The sequence below is a fragment of the Aythya marila genome, assembly GCF_965140915.1.
Source record: "Aythya marila genome assembly, chromosome: 1".
NCBI classification, from domain to species: Eukaryota; Metazoa; Chordata; class Aves; order Anseriformes; family Anatidae; genus Aythya; species Aythya marila.
The window spans coordinates 162,942,906-162,970,832 of NC_139042.1; the positions used below are offsets into that span (position 1 = coordinate 162,942,906).

A 27,927-nucleotide genomic window follows, 5' to 3' on the forward strand; every position below is an offset into this window, starting at 1 on the left:
TACAGTCAGTCTTAGAGGTGGGTCTGTTAGGAGAGATGTGTAGGAGATGATATATGTGGGAAACCTGGCCACGAAGCTGTTCACAGAATCCTTCCTAGCAATTTTACTTTTAGGTGAGGTCTGGAAACCTCCTGATACTATACGTGCTGTGAGCCTATAATATTACATATACAGCTCTGCCTACATGCAGTGCTATGGCACTTGCATCCTAGAGGACAATGTAAGTGAAAGGAAATAAGGGAAGAAACCCTATAAGAAGCTCAGTGGATAGAGCCACTAGGCAGATGGCACTGGGGAGATGTATCTGTATCTGGCCTCTGTGTGTGGAGTAATTTTAGTAATTGAGATTACTAAATTTAGTATTGAGAAGGAGATCTGGATTGGAGTGGTTCGGATGGCTTGGGGAAGGGGTTATGGCGAGCGAAATGTAGCAAATAAACTCCAGCAGGCCACTGCTGCTGAGCTGACTGTGGTCAATGGCCCAGACACAAAAGGAAGCCTTGGGTCTGAACGTGGCCATTATCTAACATTTTGTTTGCTAGCTGGGGAATTGAGGAATGGGCAGAGACCACTGAAGCGAGACCTCTGCTCCAGTGAGGACACATGCACTGCCGGAGGTACGCTCGTGCTCTCAAGCAGGGCGGTCACACCACTTGGCCTCCTGCCACTTTTCAGCCATTCAGGAAGGAAAAGGGCGAATGGTTTGGGTCCGGAGGCCAGACAGCTCTTTTGCTGACCTCAGCACCCGCAGGGAGGTTGCTGTTTTGCTGCCATGGGCAGAAGGCCCAAGCAGCTCCTTCACAAACACCCTTGCTTTGTGTTGGGCTCCCGTTTGCTGGGGCCATCGGGATGACTGCCAGAGTGGGCCTGCTCCCTCAGCTAGCCAGGCCATGCCCGTCATGCTGAAGCACTTCCCCTGGAGCCACTGTCCTCCTCAGGGGGTGGCAGATCCCCTTCCCATCTCTGTCACGGAGAGAGAGGAGGGCTTCTACTTCTACGTGACTGGGGGTGGGAGAGGTCAGACGGTGTGCTGGGGCCTGGTGCCTCTGGCTGGGAAAGGAGAGCACTTCCCAGGAGCAGACTTCAACCAAATTTCCCGTGCAACTGTTTCTCCCTGGAACTGTATCCTGAAATAGAAATGTCTGCGTGTGTGCATTAAGTAGAGGCTCACGTGGCTTTACAGCGGAATGAACTGCGCTGCAGCTCTCGGTTTCTCATGGTGGAGTTAAAGCACAGGCAGCAACACAGTCAGCAGTTACAGTAGCATTAGCAATCACAAGTAAAGCATGCCTGAGCTGGACTTTCAAATGTGTTTTGCTCATTTTAGCTTGTTACTTTAAAAGTAAGCTACTAGACTAGCTTCCCAGAAGCTGGTCATGACCTTGGTCCTTGTTCCTGAGGAAATCTCCACAGAACAACTGTGTTCCCTCTAGTATTCCAAAAAACCTCTCAGCTGTAGATGCCTATATATATCTATACCACCCCATTGTGATGGACCTGGAAGATTCCCGTGGGACTTCTTAGGCTGGTGAGAAGAAAGGTTGGAGTGCACTTGCATCCTGTGTATACTTCACACCCTACATTTCCACCTGCATTAGAACCACCACAGCATCACAGCTCAATGGCTACAGTGTAAGGTTCTTCTACCCATCTAAGGCACCTGGCATTTTAAGTATTTGGCCAATTCTTTCTCTTTGCAGAGAAAAAAATAATTTTATTTATTTATTTATTTACTTTATTACTGGCAATTTTAGCCTGTCTCCTCTCAAATGCTAAACATCTGATGACCCTGATTTTGCAGCAATAGGTTACAATTTTTGTAATAAAATGGAGTATGCTGTAGGGATAGAGACAAGGCAGAGTGAGAGAGCCTAATGAATCACTCAATGGACAATCCTGAGTGCTACAGAACTTAAAGATGACAAAATCCAGTACCTGTTTAAAGAACCATATTTTTAATCTTATTTCATTTTCTCAGGTGTCCATACAGTACTATGCCACCCCCAGATGACACAAACTATGCAGGCGTATGGCTGTAACAAATAGTCATACTGGTTTAGACCAAGGGGCCACCTAACACAGCACTCTGTCTCCAAGATGACTCTGTTTGGATGCCCAGGGGAGAGTAGGAATGGAACAAATATATACTTTTTCCAAGTACTCTCCTAGGTTCTTACTCTTGTCAGCTGAGGACATTTCCCAAGCCATATGTGGCTTGTCTATTTAAAAACTCTCAGTGGTCTATCTTTAAGGCACATGTCCAACTGAATCCATTTTTGCATCCACATCCTTTAGCAAGGAGTTCCATGATTTGTGTACTGATTTTATGTCAAATGTTTCTGTGTGTAAAATTTATTTGGTTTGCTGGTGAAAGGGGAAATGATTTTCATGGCTTATGGCTCCACTTTCTCCACTATGATCAGGGGATGGTGACTTCTGCTGCTTGTTGCTTGGTGAATAATCACTCTCCTGGTGAATATTAGGAAAACTTCCAAATAGAGTTAAAGTTAAAAAAAAAAGAAGGTGGAGGGTCATTAGCTATTTATACAGTTCCTTCTGGAAGTGGAGTCTGCCATACAGAAACAGTATGCATTGTTTAAGATAAATGTTACTTTGTTTTAGGAATTGTTTAAGCACACCAGATGGATGACACTCTTTCATGGGCCTTAATTGGCTGAAGAACTGGGACTCCAATGCACATGATATTTTGCAGCAGGTTGTCTGTTCTTGGCTTGAGGCAGTAAGGGCAGAGAGAACTGCAATGTGTTTTGCGCCTGGCAGGATTTACTCTTCCTACAATTTACATCTTGGCTTGCTGTCCAGTTTTTCCTGAGTCTTTCAGGCTTTAAAGGGAGACTCTCCATTTTCCTTTCTTCTTTTTTGGAATTGCTCTTTGCAATACGATCATGACCTGAGCCAAAGAGGAGGAAAAAACAAACCCATATCAACTGCTAGTGAGTTACTAAGTGAAAAAAAAAAGGACATGACTTTGGTTTCCTTCACATGAAGCTGCTGTACTGTGGCACAAACATTTCCTTTACTAAAGGACAGCCATGGCATAATTCAAAAACTAGTATTAAAATATGGAAATTTCAGCCATAGGCACAAGACCTGTGTCTATTGCTCCAGCATTATGATATTCTATTGACTTATATGTACATGAAATGGTTATTTCCAACATTTCACATAATCAGATCATACATCCCTTCATGGCATGCTGATACATAAGACCAGCTGTGAACTGATGGCTAGAGCCTCTCCCACCAGTCACTGCAGGAGGACAGAAGTGCAGGGTCAAAGGCATTATACTTCATTATTAGGCTGAGATTTTTCAAGTGCTTTTCCATGAGGTGTTCACAAAGAGGCTAAAGAGCTTCTGGACCTTTAGTGTCTCAGCTAGGAAGCTCCATAAAACCTATTCTGATGTCCTCTGTAGTGTCAGCTGCATGTAGTTTTCCAGCACTATTGCTGCTTACTAGCACCTGTCTTACAGCTTTCAGTATCTTGAGATAGCCAGACTAAGAAACCCACCTAACAGAAGTAAATCCTAATTGTTTGGTATTTTTAGAATACAACAATAACTGAGAAACCTTTTAAATATTGAAATGTCTTCTCTGAAGAGCTGGAGACACTTTTGCCATCGTGCTTCTTTGTCTTCTGGGAAATCAGATTAAAGCTGGATGAATGGAAACTTTCTCTTGTGGATAGGTTTATATCAGGGCACACACTTTTTCTTGACTTCTGTGGCACAGATGTATTTCTACCATTGGCTTCAGCATCATGGGTGAGTCTCTCTGGGCTAAAACACACAGAGGTCAGGACAGAAAATATTTTATCTACATACAAATTCATGACAAGATATACATAAAGATGGCTGCCTAGAAGGGAAAATCATTACAGTCAAAATGGTCTGAAGCATTTGCTAAGAATCATATGGGAGAAAAAAAACACCTTACTGTATTTCAAACTCCACAGAACCACAATTCCATCACAGTGCCTTAAGGAGACTAGTGTCAGCATCATGTAGCTACCATACCATTACCACCTCTGAGCCAGACAGAAGTACCCATTGTAGAAGCAGCAGAGGGTTACTTTACCATTGTAGAAGTAAAGAAAGACACTGAAGACATTTCTTTTCTCTCTTACTAGGAGAAAGCCTATTATTTTCAAGTTTGTGTTAAAAAGTCTGAGCTGTAAGGTGCAAAGCAGATGTGTGAATTATTTAGTGTGAACAAATGAATGTATCTTCTTCCACATGGTGTTTGTGGCAGGATCTGCTGCCATCTAACTAGCTAGTTAATTTCACTTTTTTCTGTTGCCCAACAACAGCTAAGTGTACACTAAGCAAGACACAGAACATTTTATCCTATCAGTAGGTGGGTATTTATGAAAGTAGTCAACACTGCCAGTCTTACTGCCACAGGGTCTTACATGTCCCTATGAGAGTATTGCCTTTATGGTTCATTGCCAAATCACCAGAACCTCTAAGTGAAGGGAGTGCACTAGTAATGACCTAAGCACCAGCACCACAACAATATTGTGGTTTTAAGTGCATCAGATAGCAAACCATAATAAAACCAGTACATGTCCCTTTAGACTATCTGTGTCACCTAGCCATGCTAGGCCTTTGTTTTCTCACTGCTTCTTACTAACAGAATGGCTCTATGCTCTCCCTTCCTCCCAGGGGAGCAGCAATCATCCCTTCCTCAAGCAAAGCACCAGATCAGTGCCTGTGCCCCTGTGAGTCCAACAAAGCTGGGGAAGGGGGATCATGTACCGAAGGAGGGAGTCTGGTGCTCTAGATGGGCTAGAGGATGAAGGATTCTCTGAATGTTTAACATCGCCATTCACTGCAGTCTCCACCATGGGATGAAGTGGCCAAGGACCCCGTCTTAATTTGTGAGTGAAAAAAAAAAAAAAAAGATGCACAATGTCAGAGGAATATGAAAAAGGAAGAGACTGGAGTCTGACAGAAAACAGGCTGGGAACATTCTCTCACTCTTGCTTTGTGAAAAATGCTACAAGTTCGTAAAATATAGTACTCTCCTACCTGAAATCCTTTCCTACTTGTTTGGCAGAGGCTGTAATTGGCAATTTTACTGTAAAAAAGAAGAAAAAAAAATATCGAAACTGCATGTCATATCTCTGAGAAAAATAACAACACAATGAAACATCCAAATTTTGTCACAGCCAGTTCAGACTCAATGACTGGCTGAGGCTAGTAAGACTTGAATTAAGCAGAACTATAGTAAGCAGACATCTCTGGATATCAAGCCAGATGACTAAAATACAGACTGAGGATAGCCAGTTGGGGAGATTAGGACTTCCTTTGTATCGAGCCGATTCCAACTCAGATCCCCACATCCAATTCTTTGTTGACAAACAAAGGCTATTTTGAGATAGAAACACTCCATACAACTCCCAGTGAAACTCTTCTACTATCCTTTAAACCATAAGTCAGGAAGTGAAGGTGCCAAAGGCAACAAGATCGTCTTGTTTTGGTAAGCATGCAGCTCTGCTCAAGAGCACGTCCTCAGTCCTTGTCTCTGCTCCAAGGAAGTGGGGCATTCAAATTCTGGGTCAATCTCAATAAGCATAGATGCTCTATTGGACCAGGAGAGAATAAAGGAAATCCACACCTGGAAAGAGTGGGGCTTAGAGAGTACCACAGGGAAGTGGCAGATGCATGTTTGAATCCATTGAACTGAAGAAAAAAATAACAGCTGTCCTTCTTACTGGTAAACACCCTAATTTCTAGGCTACTGGAGGGGCTGACAGCTACCCATCCACTTCTGAAAGTGATGCACATGGTAGCACTGTGTGTGGGGTTCACTCTGGCAGAATCATAACAGACATCTCCAGTGCATGAGTACTATGTTGAACCACACTGGTCAAGCAGCACGGGTGGGAATGGGACAGAAGAGGTGGTGCTATCCAGTTGAATTTCACAGGTGATATATGTTCATGAGCAGCTTATCTGCTGGTGTTCACTGCAGGATAGCTGGCTGTGTAAGAACAAGGTGCTCTGGGGCATGAGAAGGGCCAGAGTCCCAGCACCCTGGGAAGCTGAAAGCAGTGTTGCAGCCTCCAGCGTGGTGATGCCACTGTGTTTAGGCAGCAGCTGAACAGGGGTCCAGAGCAGGTGGAGTGAAAGTACCTGAGTCACAGTGACCTTTAGGCTAGAAATTGTTTCCTCTCAGGTACACGTAGAGCATCTGTCTTCACTATGCACCCTGCCAGTATTAACATTTCTTGAAGAACAGGGGGAGGGAGAAAAAGATTCTGAGATGTAAAGCGTTTTACAGGCTGTGAGACAGTACTTCAGTTCAGATCTAAAAACACAATAACAAAGTAAAAAGAGCCAAGATTTTTTTTTTCTTGTTTTCTAAGTAAGGCCAGTTCCAGGAAAACCTAGAAGCATGTGATATGTTTTATTTTTACCCTTGGGCATGCTACACAACAGCTAGGAACACAGCTGCAGCTGGGGAAGAAAGTCTCCCAAGACTGCAAAAACATTAGTCAGTACACAAGTTCTTTATCAGTTTCCTCTTTGCAGGCAAGCCCTAATAGCTATAATATTTAAATGTACTTAACAGAATGGGCGCTGCCTATTCCAGAAATCAATATTAATGCAATTATTTGTGCTCAAACTTAGAGGCTCAGAGAGGGAGTCACTTTTTACTTCCTCTCTCCCTCCATACCACAGGTGGCTCACGTGTCGCCTTCCTAGAAACCCTTTCACTAACCAAGTATTTATTGGTTAGTTTTCTAGCTACCACGGACTTTGTTTTTTCCTGGTTAAGTTCTCTAAGACAAAAACAAAGTAGTCATAAAGTAGAATAGTTCTGGCTGTATGTGTGAAAAAACACGAGACAGCAATTTAGAAATAAGCACAAAGCTATTGCCAAAACATACTGCTACAGTATGACATTATTAGATTTTCAGCTTCCAAAGTGTGATAATTATCATAGAATCACAGAATCATTAAGGTTGGAAAAGGCCTCCAAGATCATCTGATCCAACCGTCCCTCTACCACCAATGTCACCCACTAAACCACGTCCCTAAGCACCACGTCCAACCTTTTCTTGAACACCCCCAGGAACGGTGACTCCACCACTTCCCTGGGCAACCTGTTCCAATGCCTAACTACTATTTCTGAGAAGAAATTTCTTCTAATTTCCAACCTAAACCTCCCCTGGCACAACTTGAGGCCATTCCCTCTAGTCTTATTGCTACTTACCTGCGAGAAGAGGCTGACCCCTAGCTGGACCTTCATACATTATATGTATGAAGACTGTTTTGAGAATAAATTCCAGTATCCTTCATGTAGCCAGAGAATAAGTAATATGTATTCACATTCCCATGTTCAACTGATGTGTAATAGCTTCGTATGAATCTATAAAACTCACAGCTTTATTTATTTTTTTTTTGGTGTATGTGTGTGTCTTAATATAAATGCATATAATATCTATGGCTACATCTCATCCAATCCTGGTCAAGGAATTCTAGAATTCTGCTCTTGAAAATAATGGCTGAGGTACTGTTCTTTGTAATTTGCTGACATGACACCTAGAAATTATTTTAAAGCTCTTATTTCAATGAAAAGATTCCTCTTTCTTTTTGTAATCCTCAGAGTACTTGTTTAACTGTAGGAGAGGTCAGAACTGGAGAGAAATGTATTATCTGCCAATAACATGAGCTGTAAGAATTAGGAAAAAAAAAGTGACTTGATGCTGTAATTAATACTGCTCAGAGATGTTTGCTGGAGTAAATTAAAAAAGACTAAAACAAATAAACGCTGACATGGCAATGTGGAGTGAGGACAGGCAGCCTCCTGTCCTGTTCAGGGCATTTCTACTTTGCTACTTTCTTCACAGATTAACTTGTTTTGTATATCTCTGAGTACTTGATGGTGGGTTGTTTCATGGCTCTTTAGGTAACTGAATCCCTTAAGTGTGACATTAAGCATAACAAATTTCATTGTTTTCCAATACTCTGTCCACAGCAACATTTCAATTAAAACCCCAACAAAAACTCTACTGAACCCTACCCTTAAATTATTGGATCTAATAAAAGCTACATAAAAAGCTTTTAGGATATTCCAAGAAAGTTTGTTCGATGTGTTCCTTTGTAACAGACTGACAGGAAGGTACCTCACCCATCTCATGTGTATCAGCTTTCCTGTTTTCACATACTACATGTGGAATTTATTAAACATGACTCTCTTCTCAGCATCTTTAACAGCTTTATCATTTGTTCTGAGCAATATCTCTAGCAATGCAGTCCTACTGTTGTTAAAATGATCTTTTTTCCTTGATCTTTAAGAAAATTTTCACATTAAACTCAGATTTACCTGCTATATTTTTCTCATGTTTTTAATAACTTTCATTAATTTTACACTTCTAAAATTTATACTGGGTCATTCTGGGCTTCCATTTGTAATTTGTTAATATATTTATTTTTTTGCATGCTAAGGCATATTTACTGAACAAAAAAGGTGTATTTACTTAAGAATATATTTTTTTATCGTACTGACATTTCAGAACAGTTTTGTTTATGACAAAAGACAAGCAAAACCAAAATCAAAATGTTATATTTCAATGATTGGATGTACTGTTGAGTATATGAAGTATCTTATACTGTTCTTGGGAATGAAGATTTTTTTTTTAAATTTTGATTTAGTCTGGAGCATTGCTGCAACAAATGTTTTCTCTTCTAGTTTCTCTGTTCCAAATGAGCACATTATTACAAACGTGTGTCTCCTATTGCCAATAGTAGTATATATTTATTTGTTCAGTTCTCTGGAATTTGCCTCAAGTTCAGTTTTTCTCCAGTGAGCCTGTTCCCAAACAGTAAAGCCAAATCTAATTATGTGAAGACTGTTCAAAGGAAAGAAAAATTGGCTCTTCCAACTGCAGGGACTGAGTGAAATTGCAGCCAATGAACTCTGTAATTATCTTTCTTGGAACGCTCATTTTTCTGGAGTTTAGGATTATAGAAAGAAAAAAAAAAAGAAAGACTAATTAAGATTTTAAGATTTAAAAAAAAAAACAACAAACACAAAACCCACAAAAACAGATGATGTTTACCTTTTTCTACTGGGTCAGGTTCCTGAAATATCTTATGTTGAGTTTCAGTGCCTGGCATCTGTGAGACACAACAGAAACATGAGCAAATTAGTAACAAGCAACAAAAGAATTAATGAGAAAAATGTATTATTAATAAGTCAACCTCTTTATGGCTTTTTTTCAGGGAGTATTCAACTAAGTTAGGACAGGAAAAGTTTGGTAAGGGTTCAATAATTAGTGGGAAAAGAGTTAATATGCAATAGGCTTTTTCTAGTAATTCAATATTTAGCCTGATTTTCAAAAGCTTGAAAACTCTGCAACTTGTGTTCACATTTCAAGTTTTTGGATGCTCAGCATTTAAAAAAAAAAAAAAAAAAAGTTAAATTCCTTTTAATGAAAGTAGGAACAAAACATTTGACTCCATTGTTTCCACCTAGAATTCTTAGGTGTTTGTCAACTATAACAAGGCCCACATTTTCTAAATAGTTACATACAATGCTGAACAAAAATAATGGAGAAGTGATATGTTTAAAAAAGATTAGATCTTATAACAATTATCCTGGTATTGACACTTTAATAAAATTAATCCCATGGGGTAGTAGCTAGACCAGCTAATACATGCCGAGTACCACATCTGAACGGTATGAAGGGACATGACACAGTTTATGAATAATGCAAACACAAGTATTTCAGACCTGGGTCTTGGTAATAATCCCAAAGTTAATTAGGAAATTTATTGCCTGTTTTCCTAGAATTACCTTTCCCTTTCTTTTCTCTTTACAGCACTTTGTTAGATAGACAGGAAACCACAATAGAAAATGTTTTAATGGACTTGGCAAAAATTGTGTTTAACAAGATTAGGAGTGATAGTGGTCCAGCCAAGGGAGTGATATACTAGCAGTTTTGGAGATGGAAGGGGAGCTGGTATAGTCTCCATCTCCAAGGCATATTTCTTGAGAGAGAGATCTAAATGTATCAAATAATACATTCATGAGAGAATTTTACAATTTTTCCTGCCTCAGACTTGTTGATGCTAATACTTTCACATCTGCGGCATAAACTAGATACAATTGTCAAGAAAGAGAGATGGCTGTTCTGTATCAGTGACTTCTGGTGACAAAATTGTTATTCCAGAGTTACAGTGGTTGAAGTGTCAGATATCATTGGTCTCTGTTAAAAAAAACAAACAAAACAAGTTTCCACTGGGATGAAAAATACTCACGTATTTGCTTTCATGATTTCTGTCCTTAGCAATACCGTTAAAATGATCTCCTGATGTTTTGTTGTCTTTCTGCACATAAAATAGTATGCAACCATTTTGATTAATTGGGGCATATTATAGTTACAAAAAAAAAAAGAAGTTGTAAATAAACATGATAATCACAATGCCAGAATGAACATATGTAAGCAAGCTTCTCAAGACTGAATTCCTTATGCTGTTCTGCTCAGCAAATATTTACGAACCTGGACACAAACATGTCACGCTGACAAGGGACCTCACTTCCTCCTCAATTTGGGAGGTTTATTTTTAGTCTGGGAACCTGGAAAGGCAGGGTTTCTCAGTAGTATTAATTGCCACTGCTCTGCTTCTCCAGTGTTGGGCCTTCTGAAAAGAAAGACTGGCACAAAATACAAAAAGCTTGGGAAGCACTGGTCTATCATTGAACCAATGAAAACATTCATAAAGCAGCCAGCATTACAGTGTATATGTACATAAAAAGAGTATTACCCATCAAAATATTAATGCGACTTCTTTCCAAATGACAGTTTGCTTTCTCTAGGACACAGTAACAGTGTTCCTATTTTACATCTGAAGGCCACCAAGTTTTCTAGGCTGAACATTAACAGAGTGCAATTGAGGGCTATGTACAGCTCCAGCATGGATTTTTGTCAAATTTCTACTGTATCTGTGATATTCCATTATTCACCTTTCTCAAATGCCTTTAAGTACTTCTACAGGAAATCTATCAAGAACAGCAATGGAAATTTCTGTAAGTCTTTTGATCTAATAACCTTAAATTAGTCACTGAATAAGATCCATAAGGCAAAACATGCATAATCAAGGGAAGGACAAAAGTAAGAAATTTCTTGCAGGAATTGTGATGTACTATTCATTCAAACTCATTTGATAAAATGTTACTTTCTGACAGCATCTTGCTGTTGTTACAGTGTTAGTTGGATGTGTTTTTCTCCTATTATACATACAACAAAAGTGCTTCAATTTATCATGTGAAACATTAGTCTTTGCCTGTTTCAGTACAGAAATCACAGATGTGGACCTAGTGAAGGTCCACTTAGCCAACAGTTTTGCAATATGTACAGAACTGTTGTTCATAGGTATTGGCAGGCAAACCAATGGCAGCTGAATGACATTGTTTAGACTGAGTACAGACCCAGAAGCAATTAAGCTTTACTAAATGTTCTTGTGAAGCAACATTTACTAAATGTTCTTCTTGTTCTTGTTCTGTGTTTCTAGGAACGCACCTGTCTTTCTTTGTTCTTGGATGTTTCTTTTATGTATATTACAAAGCAAGTCTACCAGGTTTAAAGACTAAGCTAAATGATGAGAAGCAATATCCTAACTTTTTGCAGTGGTCTTCTCTGTGCTTGTCTGGGCTTCAGTTACCTAAAGTTGTGTTACACCCCTCCACTTCTTCTGAATTTGAAAGTCCCTGAAATCACAGTTATCCAGTAGGGTTCCACATCTCTCATGTCACTGAGATAAATTTCATCATAGAGCTTTTAATTGCAATCCCTGAGATGCATACCATGCACAGGTGTTTTACAATAAGCAGTGATGAACTATGTGAGATTTATGCAGCAGCCAGCTCAACCTACAGCTTAGTGACAAACATCAGGCAAACTCGCATGCCTTGCCTAGTACGTGCCATGTATAGACCACAGGGAAACAGCACTCAAGGACATCAGAAAAAAAATGGAATCAAACCCACTCATTGGCATGGTGAGTCTTTTGACACATACAAGGCTATTTTTAGCCAATGTCATGGAAAGGCTCATAGTTTTAGGTACACTTTTCACACAGATCCGAGGTTGTCATACCCTACAAGCATAGGCATGCTGCCAGCCTGATGAGAGGAGGTAGGGCAAGAAATTATGAAGACCTGAGAAGTATCAGAAGGCCCAGGATACTTAGCACTAATCAGAAAATGCTGCTAACTTCAGAGCCCATTTAACATTTTCTTTCTAGAGTTTTCATGATTTTTTTTTTTTAATCCAGTGCTGGGAAATGCACCAATTTATCATTCACATATGAATAAACTGAATCCTAAAGGTAGCATTATAAGAACAAACAAGATAGAAGGTACACTAAGGAAAAAAATGATCTCAGTACTTCCCCCTCCTCTCTGTACTTTCACTAACCCTCTGCTATCAGTTACTGTGCTGTGAAGGAGATTTTTCACCCAACTCACTATGCGTTAGATGTCCTGTGACTAAAACACTCTTGGGAATAACATTAGTACTGGAAACTCTTGCTTGGTTCTTTTGCATAGAACGGAACAGAGGCAGAAATTTCAAGCTGTGAGTAAACACTAGAAGTCAAAGCACTTTCACAACTGCTACATCTGACCGCATTTTTTTTCGATCTGTCGTTAACGAAAACTAGACTTAAAACTCCAAATCATGCAACTTGTCCACGAGCCCAGTCATCTGAAATGCTTATCAGCATGTTTTGAAAAGTGCTACAGGGTGTCACTTCAGTTTTATACATACTTAAGTACTCAGTCTTGGTATTACGGTTTCCCCTTTTACTGTTGTTTATGGTATTTATGACATAAACAGGAAGTACCAATTTACAGGAACTATTATTGTTGGATAAGAAAATAACATACTCACAAAAGTTTGTTTTGCTTATCTGCAGCAAACATTTTGATTATTATACCAATCACAGTCACCAAAGAAATAAACATAAAGTAAACAAGAATGAAGTAAAATTCAAGTAAAGTATATTTTATTTTTCCTGAAACAAGTAAATACATGTTTCAGGAAAATGTCTCATTGTCTTCCAGTGAAAACACTGTAAAATCTGGGGCTAGATTTACCTGCAAATTAGAAATAGGCAATGGGGCAGTCTTTTGCTGATAGCACTTAGCAGCAGAATGATAACGTGCCTGTATGCATGCGAGGAGAACTACTGAACACTGCACTGAGTGCCTGCAAAGTATAGCTGACATCAGCGTACAAATGTATACTTTTTGTACTAAAAGCTGATGTCCTCCTCACCCTGATCTTACGTCTGCGTACTCCTCTGCATGGCAGAACCTGGCAGGTAGATATCTGCCTTTCTTTGAAACTAAAACACCACCTTTTTTACGATTTGGGTTAAGCTATTAAATAATAGTATTGCTCTGCACTGTTCATTTGGACCTTATATCTATAGATTACACAAGTGCTTTATAATTATCAGCTACCTGATTAATTTGTTAATTATTATTCTCACCAACTGAATACCAAGCTTCTTCAAAATAGATCCTATTACACGCTAGTTATTCTTTCCTAGTGGCATTCAGGTCCGAGATGTAAACAGCTAAGAAAAATTCATAGCATACCTTAGTGCCTAGTTTTTGCCTGTGTGCAGGAAGATCACAGGAGTCTGAGCTGTCAGAAGTTTGACTGCTGTGAAAGACGAGCATTGTTGTGTTTAATTTCTGAGTTTGGTAATTGCAAACTGTATTTTGCAGCAGGAATTTCAACCGTTACCGGGTGTTTTCTGTAGTATCTCTAGTTGTAGCGATATGTTTTCTACATGCCTGTCTTCCTGATCCACATTTTAATTTTACAGTTAACCTACAGCTAGCTAACCTGCAAAAAGTGGTTGTCATCTTAGAGAAAGCTTGATTATTGGAAGAGATCTGATTTGTCGAGGTGGCATCTCCTTCTTCTACCCAGCTTTCTTTTAGTTCTACTTCACATACCTTATCCCTCTCCTCCTAAATCCTTCCACAGAACATCATTCTCTTTGTTCACACAGAGCCTTCTCTTAGTTGTCTGAGAATGCATTAGGATCTTGTGTCTTTCTTTATTTAGCACTTCTAGTACTAGTTGTGAAGCTCAGCTCTTAATTTTTATACCCTGTGCACCTAAAGTTAGATGAGATAGATCCAACCCATCAGTGTTTCCCCAGAAAAGAAATTTATTAAAGTTTTATTCCCAAAGAAATGTCCATAGGGCTACAGGTATAGCACATATATGCCCAGCTCACACAAATCACCTGCACAACTGATCATACTGTCACTCACAGTCAGTATTGGCACAGGAGGAGCTGATCATATTTAAGAACTGTATCGTTTGGTTGTTGTACCTGAAATTACCCTGAAATTATAACCTTTGGCTAAATGGAATCACACTAGCATCTTCCACGGTAAGTGAAATTACATATACAAAAAACTACAACAATAGACTTTGTATCATGGCTAGATTGCTCTGCAAAATCTAAGGTGGAAAAAAATAATGATTCAAGTGATGCAAGAGATCAAGCTCTGCACCAATGCAGTTTATTTTCTCCTCAGGAGGGGCACCTTGGGCGGATACAGAGCTCTATTTCCAATCATTAAGGTTTGCATATGGGGTTTGTGTGTATATATATATATATATATATATAACAAAGGACTGTTAAATTAAGAAACGTGAATATTAAAAATCTAATGTTAATAACACTTCTAACATTTACTTAGCACTCTTTACACAGTGTGGAGAACACACAATAAATTGTGGTATATCTTTATAGTTCTAAGTTACCTGGAATCCCAGTATATATCAGAATTGAGGACTTCAGATTTCACCTTAGTTTGCTGTCTCACTACTTTCTCTTGTTCCTTCAGGCACAGATAATAAGACACACCACATATTTAGTTGACTGCTTTAATAAAAGGCATTATCAAATTTACTATTACTGTAACCCTGTTAAGTATTATGTTTTGCCACAGTAGGATAAACAGAGGCAGGAGAAAAGGCCTAGGAGGGACTTTCCTTACCTCATTATGAACAGAGTAGTTCAAGAGAGCATCACAGAAATGCTGTCCTATTGACTCTAAGTCTTTCATATCAAAATGGGTGCTTTGTCTCCAGCCTGCAACATCAATAGGAGCAAGTCAGAAATAGAAATGTCAGTAATCCTGCTGACTGTGAGCTGTGGTATTTCAGGATGGTGGCTGACTGCAAACTCTTCACTGACAAATGCCAGAAAGGTCTATGACTGCCAGAGTTTATAGAGATAGCATTACAGATCACTGTTCTGCCCATACGGACAAATCTATCCACTCAGAGTGGATTAACTATGCATTATATTACTTTCAGCACCAACAGTATTTCTTTTTATTGAGGATTTTCTTCCCGATAACTGATTCCCATACAACTATTTTAGTTACTACTTTGAATTTGCCATTCATTAATATTGTTGCTTCATGGTAGATATGTAATAATGCTGGTGGTGGCCTGAAAGGTCACCAGGTGCATGCTGTAGGTTTTTTTTTTTTTTTTTTTCAAATCTTATCTTCAATCATCATTCATTTCTAACCAATAAGACAGAACACCAGCAAGAGTTGGTACCTTAAGCTACCACTTTCCCTGAAAAAGCAAAAGTAAAGGTCTTGTATGATGATTCCTACTGAATAGCTACAGGGAATTGTCTCACCCAACTTAGAGCCACAAATAGAGGCTTCCAAAGTGTAGCTGTTGTTGATGCCCATCTTCCACATTACAACTCGACCTGTACCTTCTTTGCTCTTTCGTACTCTGAAACGGCAGTCTGGGAATGAGAACTCAAAAGACAGGTACACTATTAGCCTTTGACGTAAATAGGAGGATGCAAGAATTTCATTTTAACCCTGCAAATATTTTTATATCCTATCTACCAGGAAAATAATTGTGAGTTTTCACTCTACCTTATTTGAATATTGCACAATATAGTTCAGGACAATCACTGTTATTACTGGAATAATGGAGATATAGGTGAAACAACAGAATAGTCCTTCAACCAGAAGTTTAATTTACTTTAGGGATTTCTGGGACTTCTGCACTTATTTTTTTACATGGCTATACTTACCCTTTCTAAATCTTATAAGACTGCTAAATAGGTGATATATACCAATGTGCATATTTACTAAAAAATCAGAACAGTTTTCTTGTGAGTTAACAGATCAACAGTTTAATGTTGAGATCAGATCTGGAGCTCACAACCACCTTACTATCACTGATATCTGAGGAAAACAGCATTAGCTGCAAGTATGCAGTGAAATCTAGTAGGTTACCTTGTGTGTTGTTTTATTATTGAACGTTTACCACCTTTCTGGTTCAAAAGAAGCTTACTTCAGTTAGATTTTGCTGGAAAATTACACATTTTAATACTAATCATTTCCTCTTTTTTTTTCAAATTGAAATATCTTACATAAACACAGTGATTTTAACACAATTTTCAACAGAAAACAATTCAAAAAGATTCAGCCTAGAGATTTTTTTCCTCTTTAGCTTCCTATTTACTTGGTTGTTTTTAGTTCTACTATATATTACAAAGCTGGACTTTATGTATAAGTAATATTTAATGTTAGTTTTTCAAATTGTTAGAATAACGTTACTTTGATATTCCGTTTTTAATTCTGTTAAAAATGTTAACTTTGTGACCCAATTCAGCACAACACATTTTGGGGTACTGGAACTTCAAAGGAGTTAAAATTTCATTTTTCTAACATTTCCAGTTTTAGCCAATTGAAGATTATTTTACTAGGTGAAGTGCAGTCTCTAAGACGATATGATACCCTTAGAAAAAACTTAGGGATCACAGTTGTTGTTTGAAATTTCAAGTGAATAATTTTCTGGTCTGGCATTTGCTTACCTTATCTGGGCAATTCTTGCTCAGCAAGAGAGGAAAGGCACGTGGCTGCAAGTACGGTGGTTTTGGTTGCTGCTCTCTCTCACAACCATACATGAAGACATTTTGTTTTCTGTTGTGACCATGGATGTCACAATACAGAAAAATGTCACGTTTCTCCATCACTCTGTAATATGGACAACACAGAATACTTTGCTAACAAGCGTGATTTTTTTTTCCACCTCAGAAGTACTAGTTTGAGCTAACATGATACAGTGAAGCTCATGTTTAATCTAAAGTGCAAGAAATTAATAGGAGTTTTTTATTCTGAGTGCTAAGTTTAACATTTAGAATGCTAGATTAGAGGCAGACTGCTCAGCTCCTCCAGGATCAAACACTTGTCACTGCACAGAAATACAGACATGACTACGCATCAGCAATCTTTGTCCATCTGTTCATAAGCTTTCACAGCTTAGCCATCTTCATGAATTCCAGAGCTAGGCACCATCTTTTAAAATCGTGTGTTCACAGATTTATTTATTTATTTATTTGCATATAATTTCTTCAATCTCCTACTGTGCAGTGGCTGCATGGTGTTTATGGTATTTATTTTTCCACCGTCTTTTCTCTTCTTCTCTCTTTCCCCTTTTTTTAACCTCTAACTCCCAGGTTCAGTTATACGCATCCACCTCTGTAGATGTGCAGCATGTTGTACAGCTGAAACCCCCTGTTCTTATCTGCTGTTCTTTTGCTGTGGTACATATGATGAATAACACATGTTGTACAATTACAAGACTGAAGCATAAGTGGCTCAGAATGATGTAGTGAATACTCTTTCCCTTATTCAAGCTGCAGTCACAATTTTTATGATGTGCCAAGACTCTGTAGTGTGTTATCACTAAACTAGCTTTTTAAAATAAAATCTGTAGGTGGATATATTGGGGTTTAGCAACCCCCAATCCTGATACTCAATTCCTGTTGAAGCAGAGTCCTACACAGAAGATGTCATGGCACTACAGTGTGTCAGCTGGGGCTCTGCTCTGGACAGGAGTTGGAAATCCATGCAAGAGCTAAGAAGGAAGCAATAATAAATTTATCTGTCTGACTCAGCTGACTCTGAATCTGAAGGCCAGAAGCACTTCAGCACACCTAATTTATTTAATTACAGGGCACTGTAATTAAATGTGCAGGCTGTTTTAATACAGTAAGACAGAGAAATTCTCATGGAATAGAACAAGAGGGACAGGCTCATCTCCTTTAAGTGAGGGATATACATGCTGAAATATATACTTGAAAGAACACTGATCTTATTTAAAACAGTCTGTTTTAAATGGTGCTGGATGGAAAGCATTAAATATACTAATTCTGACTTTTTTTTTTTTTTTTTTTTTTTCTTTTTTTCCACAAGGGTCTATTTGTGTCAGTTTGTTACAGAAGTTAAAAAAAAATACTAGCTAAGTTTTCTCGCTGAAGATTTACTTTAATATCTGAAGATTTAATTTTATATCCAGAGTATTTATGTCTATGTGACTTTGGTCTGCCTAAGAAATCAAACATATTTATAGTAAAACATACAGCAAACTTGACAGTCTTTTCTGTCAAATAGACAGCTGGGATCTATTCTTAACCTAAATTCATTCAGAGACATGGTTTCATGCCAGAAAAGAAAATGAGTGAAACATTAGGACTTTGATAAGAAGATCTTGGCAGAGGATAATGGGGAGAAATGTGGTGAAAAAGCTTTGATGAGAACTCTAACTTTGGAGATACAGGTTGTAACCAGGAAGGGGGAAACATGTTACAGGAAAGCCTACAGAACACCAAAGAAAAAAATAGCCCTCTATGAAATACAACTGAAGGGAAACTAAATAGTCAGAAAGGCTTGGGTACACACCAAAGATATAAATAATACCAGAACAATAAGTGACAGAGAGAAGTCATGCTAAGCGAGAGACACTGGAAAGAAAAATCATCTATTTTAGAGGGAAAGAAAATGAGGTTACCTTCTGATCATGTTTCGGGTATACCAGATGGAAGGATAACATTTCTTCACTTTGCATTTGTATTTGCGGTTCAAGTCCTGTCCTGTTAAAGAGCAGCGATGATTTCCCACAATCACACCATCTGGATTTAACATTGGCACCACTTTGAAGACAAAAGTGTCCCGGAGCCGTTGAGCTTTGTGTGAATTGCCAAGAATGTAATCCAGAAATCCCTTCATTATCCAGGAACTGTTGGTTTCTCCTGGATGCACTCTTGCAGTTAGTATCACAGCCTTCCTCTTTGTGTCGTTGCCACTTTCAGGCGGGTTGGTGATAGTTAGGACATACACTATGTTTCCTGCCAGGGAACGGCACAAGATGCGAATCTTGCAGAACTTGGACTTCACTGGATCTTTAGAGATGTCCACCAGGTACTCCTGCAGGTTGGAGTAGGTGTAAGGATAGCAGTGGGCAAAATAGCAGGTGTCTCTGTCATGAGGAAACTGGAACGTCCAAGTGAGTGAGAAATACCGACATCCACCTTTGCCCACATCGTTTTTATAATACTTGATTTCATTTCCTGTCCTTCGCCAGCCAACATTGTGCTTCTTAGCATCAGCTTCTGAGTACAACAGTGGCCGCAAACCATGTTTATACAGGCTGTTACGCTTGGTAAAGTTGACAATAGTGAAGCGATACGGCATCCCTGCCTGAGTATTGCTGACTTGGAAGTAGTACCACTGCGTGTGTCTGCTCGTGTAGAGGTCGGTGCGCAGGGTCAGCTGGTACTCAAAGTCATTACTGGTAGGCAAAAGAAGGCAAACAGTTGTGATATTGGTAGGCTGCCATGAAGAAGTACCCTGCGGTGAACCAGGTGCAAATCTTGCAGATTTATGCCGTCATAAATTAAAGCCTACAAAGCTGCCAGGAAAAGATGCCTAACTGCTCTGAGTGTGTCAATAATGCAACTGCTGTCTTCCTCAGGACTTCTAATAATGACTAGGACTTCTAAAAAAGTTCTCTATGCGATGTTTGAAAAGGAGGTGCTGAAGAAAAGCTGTGTGAATTTCGGTGAGTGATTATTACCTACAGAAATCATTCAGTGCTATAAAATGGCTATCAGATCATTTCATGTGAAGGTTAGCTGGAACAACTTTTGAAGCTTATTCAGTTAGTGTAAAACAAATGACAAACCCAGAGAAACATAACCTGCTCAGAAACCAGTAGCACGCTGCAGGCAATAACAACTCAGATAATAACTGTTGTAATAAAAGAAGGAAAGACTATAAACTTACACTTTAACCACCTTCTGCAAATTCCCACTCTCGAACCGTGCTTCAAAGATGAGTGTGTTGTCCAGTTTCTGATGGAGGACCTGCTTCATGGGGCACAGACCTCTCACTTGGGAATACATGAAGCAGGATGCTGTGTTAGCTAGTGGAAAGAGTGGAACAAATGTCTTCAGTTTCTGTCTGAGCCATTTTAGGGAATACGTACAACCTTACAAAAAATTCTTCTAGAAACAGACAACTGCATGTAGCTGAGCTTCAACACATACTTTAAGTAAGCATAAAAGAAATGACTTGGAAGATTTTGCTGCCTATTCCCAGCATTTTGGCCAGCCTAAAATCTGACTGTCTTGGAGGTGCGTGTGTGTCTCTGTGTGAGCTTAGGGCAATTCATATTCTGCACTTAGGCAAAGCAACTGAATTAGGTGGAAGGACTCAAAAGACTCAGCTACTCCAGGTCTTTTCACCAGTCACGCAGAGAAGTTCTCTCCTCAGAAACTATATGTAGCTGACAACTGTTGCCATCAGTTTATTTTTAAATCTCTGTATTGAAATCTTCTAGTGTAGAAGCAAAAAGATGACCCAGACCTAGCAGCAGTTATTTTCATATTGTAAGTGATGTTTTCACATCACATTTAGCATACAATTTGAGCCCAGATCTCCTTTTTCTCTGTTCTGCTACCTTTTCCACTGTTCTTCTGATGAGAGGCTCACCGAGGTATAACTCAACGTTTTACTACAACCTTCATTACTGTTGTTCATTAAAAACCAGAACTGCTAGATCAGCAAATTTTCTGGCTGGGAAGTTATTTAGGTTCCAGAATACTCTTTGCATAATTTTATTGGTAAAGGATCTTCTCTTTACAGAACTAAAGCAAGAATTACTTCTCATGCTTTTTTTTTTTTTTTTTGTCTTTTCTTTCGCTGCATTGATGCTCTACGTAGTGGCAAAGCTTTTGCCCCCAAGTTGTAGAAAAATTAGGTAATTAAAGCTTCTTGCTACCTGTGGGTACCTCCAAGCTGTACCCACAAAATAAGAGAAAGAAGACACATCTCCTCTGCTGAAAGCCAGGAGCCCAGAGATCTGAGAGGTCTGAGTTCTGGCTGCAGAACTCAGCATCATGGTGCTGGTCATTTTATCCTGACTCACAGAGCATGAGCTGTACTCTCCTGTAGTTTTAGAAAAGCTCTGACAATGACTCAGAGAAGTTATTCAAAACTGAGATTGCTATAGGACATTTTTCCATTCACTCATTTGCTGTTGCCATACACAAAGGATGTAATCAGTGTCTTGCTCTTGGTGATCTAAATTACTACAGATCCATAGGGCTTTTCATTAGAAGAATCTTGAGTTGTCTGTCATGGTATTTTGATTTTTTATTTTTTTCACGAGGGTCACCACTGGATTGTATTTTTCTGTCCTAAATTAGATTTTAGGAGGGCCTGCAGGAACTCAGAAGCAGGTAGTTCCTTGCATTGCAGCTCCCGTTGAAGTCAAATTCAGTGGGAATCAGGAGAGTGAAGCTGCTGCCTCCCTCAGGATACGATGGCTCATGACATGCCAGTCAAAGTAGCACTCACATTGTAAATCTGTGTAAGGTGTCTCTGCCCTACCCTACAGATGTCCTCTGTACAGAGGATGTTAGGGTTTTAAAAATTATGTTTACTGCTATATAGCTTAGATAGCAAAGCTACCAACCTGGGGGTTTCTGTCCCAGAAAGTGGGAAGTTACATTTTTAAAGACTGACAATGAATTGTAACAGAAATCACTGTCCTTGTTTTCAAAAGGGCGGGATACAGGGATTCAGAGTGTTCCTCTACACCTTATACCTTACAGCAGGTTAGCAGGTCTGGTTGCAGAGGACAGAAGTTTTTTCCCTGACACACAACAGTTACCAGTTTTCCTGGTCAGCAGTATGACTTAATTCAGGTGGAGGATTACCACATGGAGCAACCTACTAGTGATGGGTAATATTCCCATTCTGCAGAGACAGCAAATTTCCAGATAAGCATTGTTTCAAAATACTGGTACTTTTTAGCATATTGCAAGCCTTTACCAGGCATGTTGACTTCAAAAATGATGTCAGCATCCTTTCAGTTTTGCACATCTGAAAATGTTGTGGCCACAGCTAGTTATCCTAGAATTGCAAAACTATTATTATCCCTTCTTATCTATGCACAAGTGGCCCAGGGCCAAAATCAACAACCACCAGAAGCTCCAAGTTCACTCAAGGCAATTGTATCAACTTAGTAAACATAGGGAAAAAAAAATAAACCTCTGTTAATCAACAGGTGATGGTGGAGTAGGGCAACCAACCCCCTTCATTTCTGTCCAGTTAATCCTTGCCAGACTGTGGTGCCTGTAATTAAGCACTGATCCAGTCTGGTCAGGTTTTGTTTATAAGTCTTGGCTAAACATTTATTGCAGACAGGGTAATAAAATTTCTCCCAGCGCAGACTTTAGTGGTGATCCTGTAGTTGTAGAGCTCTCGTCTTTTTTACTTTCTCTTTTGGTTGGATGTTAAGTAATCTTTCTCCACTCATATTTTATAAGCAACACATTTCAGCTGCTTCATGCTGTCATTCACTGGGAACAATGACTTGAACTGAGCTGGTCTTCTGAGTTTATTAGCAGCATGAGCAGAACATATGGCTGATAAGACTGCTGTGTAACTAATTTTATTCCTTTTCTATAGGAAAAGGATTTATTGCCAACTGCTTAAAAATAACAACATAAAACCATACTGATTTCATTAGGCTTTGAATTAGGTTCATTAAGAAGCTAAAACATTGGCATCAAAGAAGGTGCTTCATCTACCTACAGCTGACAGCAACATTTCTCAAGGTATTCTCACCTTCTTCTCCAAGATAAACCACAGTGCCCTTGTCAGGAGGTTGGTATGGCGGCATCATCTCCAAACCTGTTGGAGTGTACATTGGCTCAGGGGTAGTGGGTATCCAATCTGAAAAAGTGATACACAGATTAACTATGAGCAGGAAGATTGTATTAGAGTCTACACAGTGTGAAGAACACAATGAAAAGCAGTTCACTCTGTTTACTCTGGTTATACATAAGGGAATAGGGAGTCCCCATTATGAACGTCATTTTTTTGATCTGTGAACAAATCTCCACTATAACTCTAAATAAAAAGATGTATTTAGGCTGGACGTCAGGAGGGGGTTCTTCACAGAGAGGGTGGTTGCACACTGGAACAGGCTCCCCAGGGAAGTGGTCACTGCACCGAGCCTGTCTGAATTTAAGAAGAGATTGGACTGTGAACTTAGGCACATGGTCTGAACTTTTGGGTAGACCTGTGCGGTGTCAAGAGTTGGACTTGATGATCCTTAAGGGTCCCTTCCAACTCAGGATATTCTATGATTCTATGATCAGTCTGTGCACGGGCTAACTTTTGCTGTGCAAACCTACTTCCATTCTTTGTACAGCTTGTTTGCCCAGCAGTTACTCAGAATTCCTGTACTGCTCCCTCTAAGCACATGGTACCATCAAGAAAACAGAGTGAAGTCACTGATTGCTGGCCACAGAGACACTGCATGGCTACAACAAAGTGCCTCCCTGCAAATCGCAGGACATTTACCTGGCATGTCAAAAAACTGTTTGTTGAACCCTGACTGATGGTACATTGTGACAGTTGGCGTTTCCTTCCTGCAATACTCACAGTGGTCTTGTCTCATTCAATTGAAGATATTCTATTTTCATAGACAACAGAATAAAGTCATAGATGTCTCAGTCTCACCTCTGTGCATTTCTGATTTCTACTAATTACTTCCAAATCACAATTGTTTGTATTTATAAAGCACAGGAACTGGTCAAGCCTTCATCGTCTCCTAATAGGTTCGCAGTATGATTTCTGTACAGACTGCATAAAAGCAGTTATTAGTGGCATTCAGATGTTTACAGTTATATAACCATATATGGTTATAACCATGGTTATAACATATGGTTATATGACCATATATGGTTATATGGTTATGGTCATGGTCATGGTTATGGTTATATAACTCTGAAAACATTGATGTTGCTAGTAACAGGCCATACAATTTGTATTGAGTTTGCAAGACCTCTGGACTGAAGATAGTCAGGCTTAATCTGTCTGAACTTTTCTTACCTGTTTGCAGCTTTGTTTCACTTAGTTTAGCTGTGACAGTAATCTAACGGACCAGGTACATGGCTAATGTGCTTTACCATTGTTTATTTTTGTGTAGTATTTTGTGGGCTTATACAGACAACACAAACAAGCAGTTACTCTGTGCGTATCGAGATATTTGCAACTCCAACAGAATTATGTAGCATGCGAAGTACAGGTCTGGTCCAGTAGCAGACAGAGGCTTTGGGAAATAAAAGCCTGGTCCAATAACAGGCTTCGAGAAGTGGAGATGCAGGATGTGGTACAGGAGTACTGTCACGGGATGGTAATGGACAGGGCACAAGTTTGGCACTGGAGACCCTATGGCTATAAACAACTCTCCTATTGTCACCTGAAGAAATGCAGACCTGGAGCTCGACAAAACTCATTTTAGGGACAACAAAGAGAACAATGAAATAATATCTAACAAATGTAAAGGATACCATATAAACTAAATTCAGATATAACATGGAGCTGCAGACCAACACAAAAGAGAAAATGTAAGAGCAAGCAATCAAACATATAAAAATGACTCCCCAAAGTCATTTGGTTCCCAGAGTAAGGAAGAAGATATCATCAATATGAACATCATATTTCTCCCAGCAAAGGACTCCAGGGGGTGACAGTTCACAACAAGCAACCCCTCCCCTCCACCAGAATGTAACCTCTGGAATGAAACCACTGACATGAGGACCTAGAGGAGCAGTGGGAAGGGGAGCTGGAAAAGGATGTGAGTTAAGCATATGTACGAAAATTTTAACTGCACTACTATTCTTTCTTCTTCTGTAGCAATTAGATCTGAACTAATAGTGATTTCTCTCTTAAGATCTCAGTCATACTAACAAGAAATTCTTGGCTGTAAGGTGTGCTTCCCCTTTGCCCACAAGCAAGATTTTAAGCATACCGCAGCAACTTACCAATGTGCTCAATTCTGTCCCTGATGACTTCACATTGGTTTGGCCAGTACACCTGGGAAAACTGACCTACAGGTGGTAAGTCACATGGCTTTGACAGCTCCTGAAGGTGTGGAACCTCTGCCTCTGAATCAGATGGTAACAGAATCTGTTTTGCCCTTGGAAAAAGATCAGCACAAACAGAATCTGTAAGAAAGCAAAAGAACCCTCACATCAGTCTCTGTTGTTCTTTCAAGTGGAAACAGGCTGCACAAATTATCTACATGAAATTAACATAACTAAGCATGGCACAATAAAATTACATCCCAGTGAAACGTAAATGCAATGTTCTAGCCTATAAATCACACTGAACTTAAAAGCAGCATTGAATGAACAGTTAATTCATTAAACCACAGAGCACTATAGCAAGAAATAGCTTATGTGGGTTCCTGTAGAAAATGATGACACCTGTTATTATTACAGCTTTTATTACTAGCATATTACGGTAAGGCCTACAGTCTCAATGCCTAAGCCCAAATCTGTACAGTACAATATTACACAAATACAGAACAAAGCTTATTCCTATAAAACACAGTGTATTCGATAACGAGATAGTACTGGCTAGCATGACAGGAGAGATAACAATCTGATGGTATCGAAAATTTTGTACATCTCCAGAGACATTTGGAAGAGGTCGGGGGAGCTGGGAGCTTTTACTTGTCCACAAGGAACCCTGCCAAGTCATGAGAAGCCACATGAATGAAAACATGACAGGCAGAGAAAGGGTTTTGATAAAAAACTAGTAATTTGAAGATTGGGACTGGTACTGTGCACTGACCACTACATTGGCCAAAGTCAATTACTTGTCTTTGCCATTGGTAGGAAAAGATCCTCCTTCAAAGCTTTCCCTCTGTCCTTACTACTACCCACTTTGAACAGTCCAAAAGACAGGAGTTTGGTTTCATGGAAATTTTATTCTTTTAAATTTGTTTTGGGTCTGAATCAGATACCAGCATCCACAGCACTTATTTTACCAGAAAACAAAACAAAACAAAACAAAACAAAACAAACAAAAAACCTAATCAGCTTAGATCTGGTTTCTAGAACTACTTCTCCTCACAACAAACAAGAACACCGTAATAAACAACAGCTCTTCACTGCAAGGATCCAAGTGTAGATGATACTATATGTGAAATGCACATGAACTGAAAACAAAACTTCTGAACCGATCTTTAAACTCTAGTTAGTACTTAACTTTAATGGATAACTGGCTACTAAAATACCAAATCAGTACTTGGTGATCAAGAGCATACTGCAGGATGGGACCGAGATAATCACTCACCTAGGTCAAGAGCCATAAAGTGTGACTAGACCTAGCTCCAATTTAATTTACAGCTTGACAGTTATATGCTTACTGATACCTGTTCCGTTCCCCTTTCTTACCCACAGTGGTCTTACAGTGAAAATGTAGGGAAATAACAAAAAAGGTCCTAACCTGTATGAACTGCACACTGCTGACTATCTTCTGCCACAAAGGAGTTAGGGGAGTCCTCATCCTAAAAAATAAAATAAAATAAAATAAAAAAATCAACCTAACTTAAAATCAAAAGTCTATAGCAGGACAGCTTGCTTCTTCTTATTTTCAGAGAGAAGAGCTACTTCTGCTTCGGTTTACTTTATTTATGGCTTGAAAAATAATTAGGCCAAGTCTGTATAGTTCTTTACAGTACCATTATTCTTGGCTGCCTCTCACAGGAGACATGCTTTGACTTAGCCTGTTTCCCCAGTGCCTCTCTTGTGCAGTACTGGTATTCATACTGTTGGGTGAAAAGGTAGAAGAGAAAACTAATATTAGACAAAAATGTCTGGTTTTCAGCTACATTAGCTAGCCCTCTGATCCAGCTCATCATACAAGTCCACTAACATAAGAGCAGGAGAGGCAATGGAAACCAACAGCAGCAGTCCTTTTGGTGGCAACGCAGGTACATGCCACAATAATCCCAAAGTAATAATGACCAGGACAGGGAAATGAGGAACTTGATAATCAGTAAATAGAGGTTTAACACTTGGCAAAAATTAAACAGAAACCACTCTGCATCCAGGTTGCTCACGGACCATGAGAAGCAATCAGCAATCCTGGGTTAAATTTGAAACATATTGGCAAGGCAACCCAGGGACAACAGTGTTTGTCCTCTTTTCTGTGCTTAACATAGCATTTATTTCATGTTCTTTCAATCTAGCCCCCTTTCGTTCACACCATATTCAATTAAAAAACGAATTTCCTTCCTGTAATATGAGTGTCGTTAACATCCAATCCATTTCACAGCTGGTAAAAACACCCAGCTTTATTTTTTGCTCCCATTCACACTTCCTGCAGCTGCAAATACAGGATGTGATTTCTAAAGCTTTGCTAGCCCCATCGCTGATCGAGGGCTTGATTTTCACAGGTGAAGAGCTGCCAACAGTTCACAAGCCAAGGCAGAGAGATAACTGTGACGCTGAGGGGGTCTCGCTTTGCTGACTTTGCCAGCACTGTACAGAGCTCCCGGGGAGCTGAGGGCACTTTATTTTAACTGTCGTCGCTGTCACGGCAGCGCAGCAGTCGCGACACAGCAGAGCTCGGAGCGGCGGCGCCCGCCACCTCTGGAGCAGCCGCAGGACCCTGCGTGCCCGTCCTCCACGCGGGGTGCCCTTGCCTGCTGCTGCTCCGGGCCTCCCGACAT

At 39.5% G+C, this 27,927-nt stretch overlaps 1 protein-coding gene across 1 annotated transcript; it reads right to left on the reverse strand.

Annotated features, from left to right (window-relative positions):
* Positions 1-2,252: 2,252 nt before the first annotated feature.
* On the reverse strand, positions 2,253-27,927 carry AGBL3 (AGBL carboxypeptidase 3; the record flags this gene model as incomplete). The annotated part of the gene is made up of 16 exons (XM_082752072.1): positions 2,253-2,911; positions 3,591-3,799; positions 5,051-5,099; positions 9,091-9,148; positions 10,292-10,360; positions 13,638-13,704; positions 14,827-14,903; positions 15,063-15,157; positions 15,722-15,848; positions 16,919-17,081; positions 18,898-19,677; positions 20,172-20,310; positions 23,022-23,129; positions 25,229-25,411; positions 26,700-26,760; positions 27,901-27,927. 16 exons carry the CDS (start codon positions 27,925-27,927, stop codon positions 2,667-2,669), a joined length of 2,457 nt encoding a protein of 818 aa, XP_082608198.1. The 3' UTR covers positions 2,253-2,666.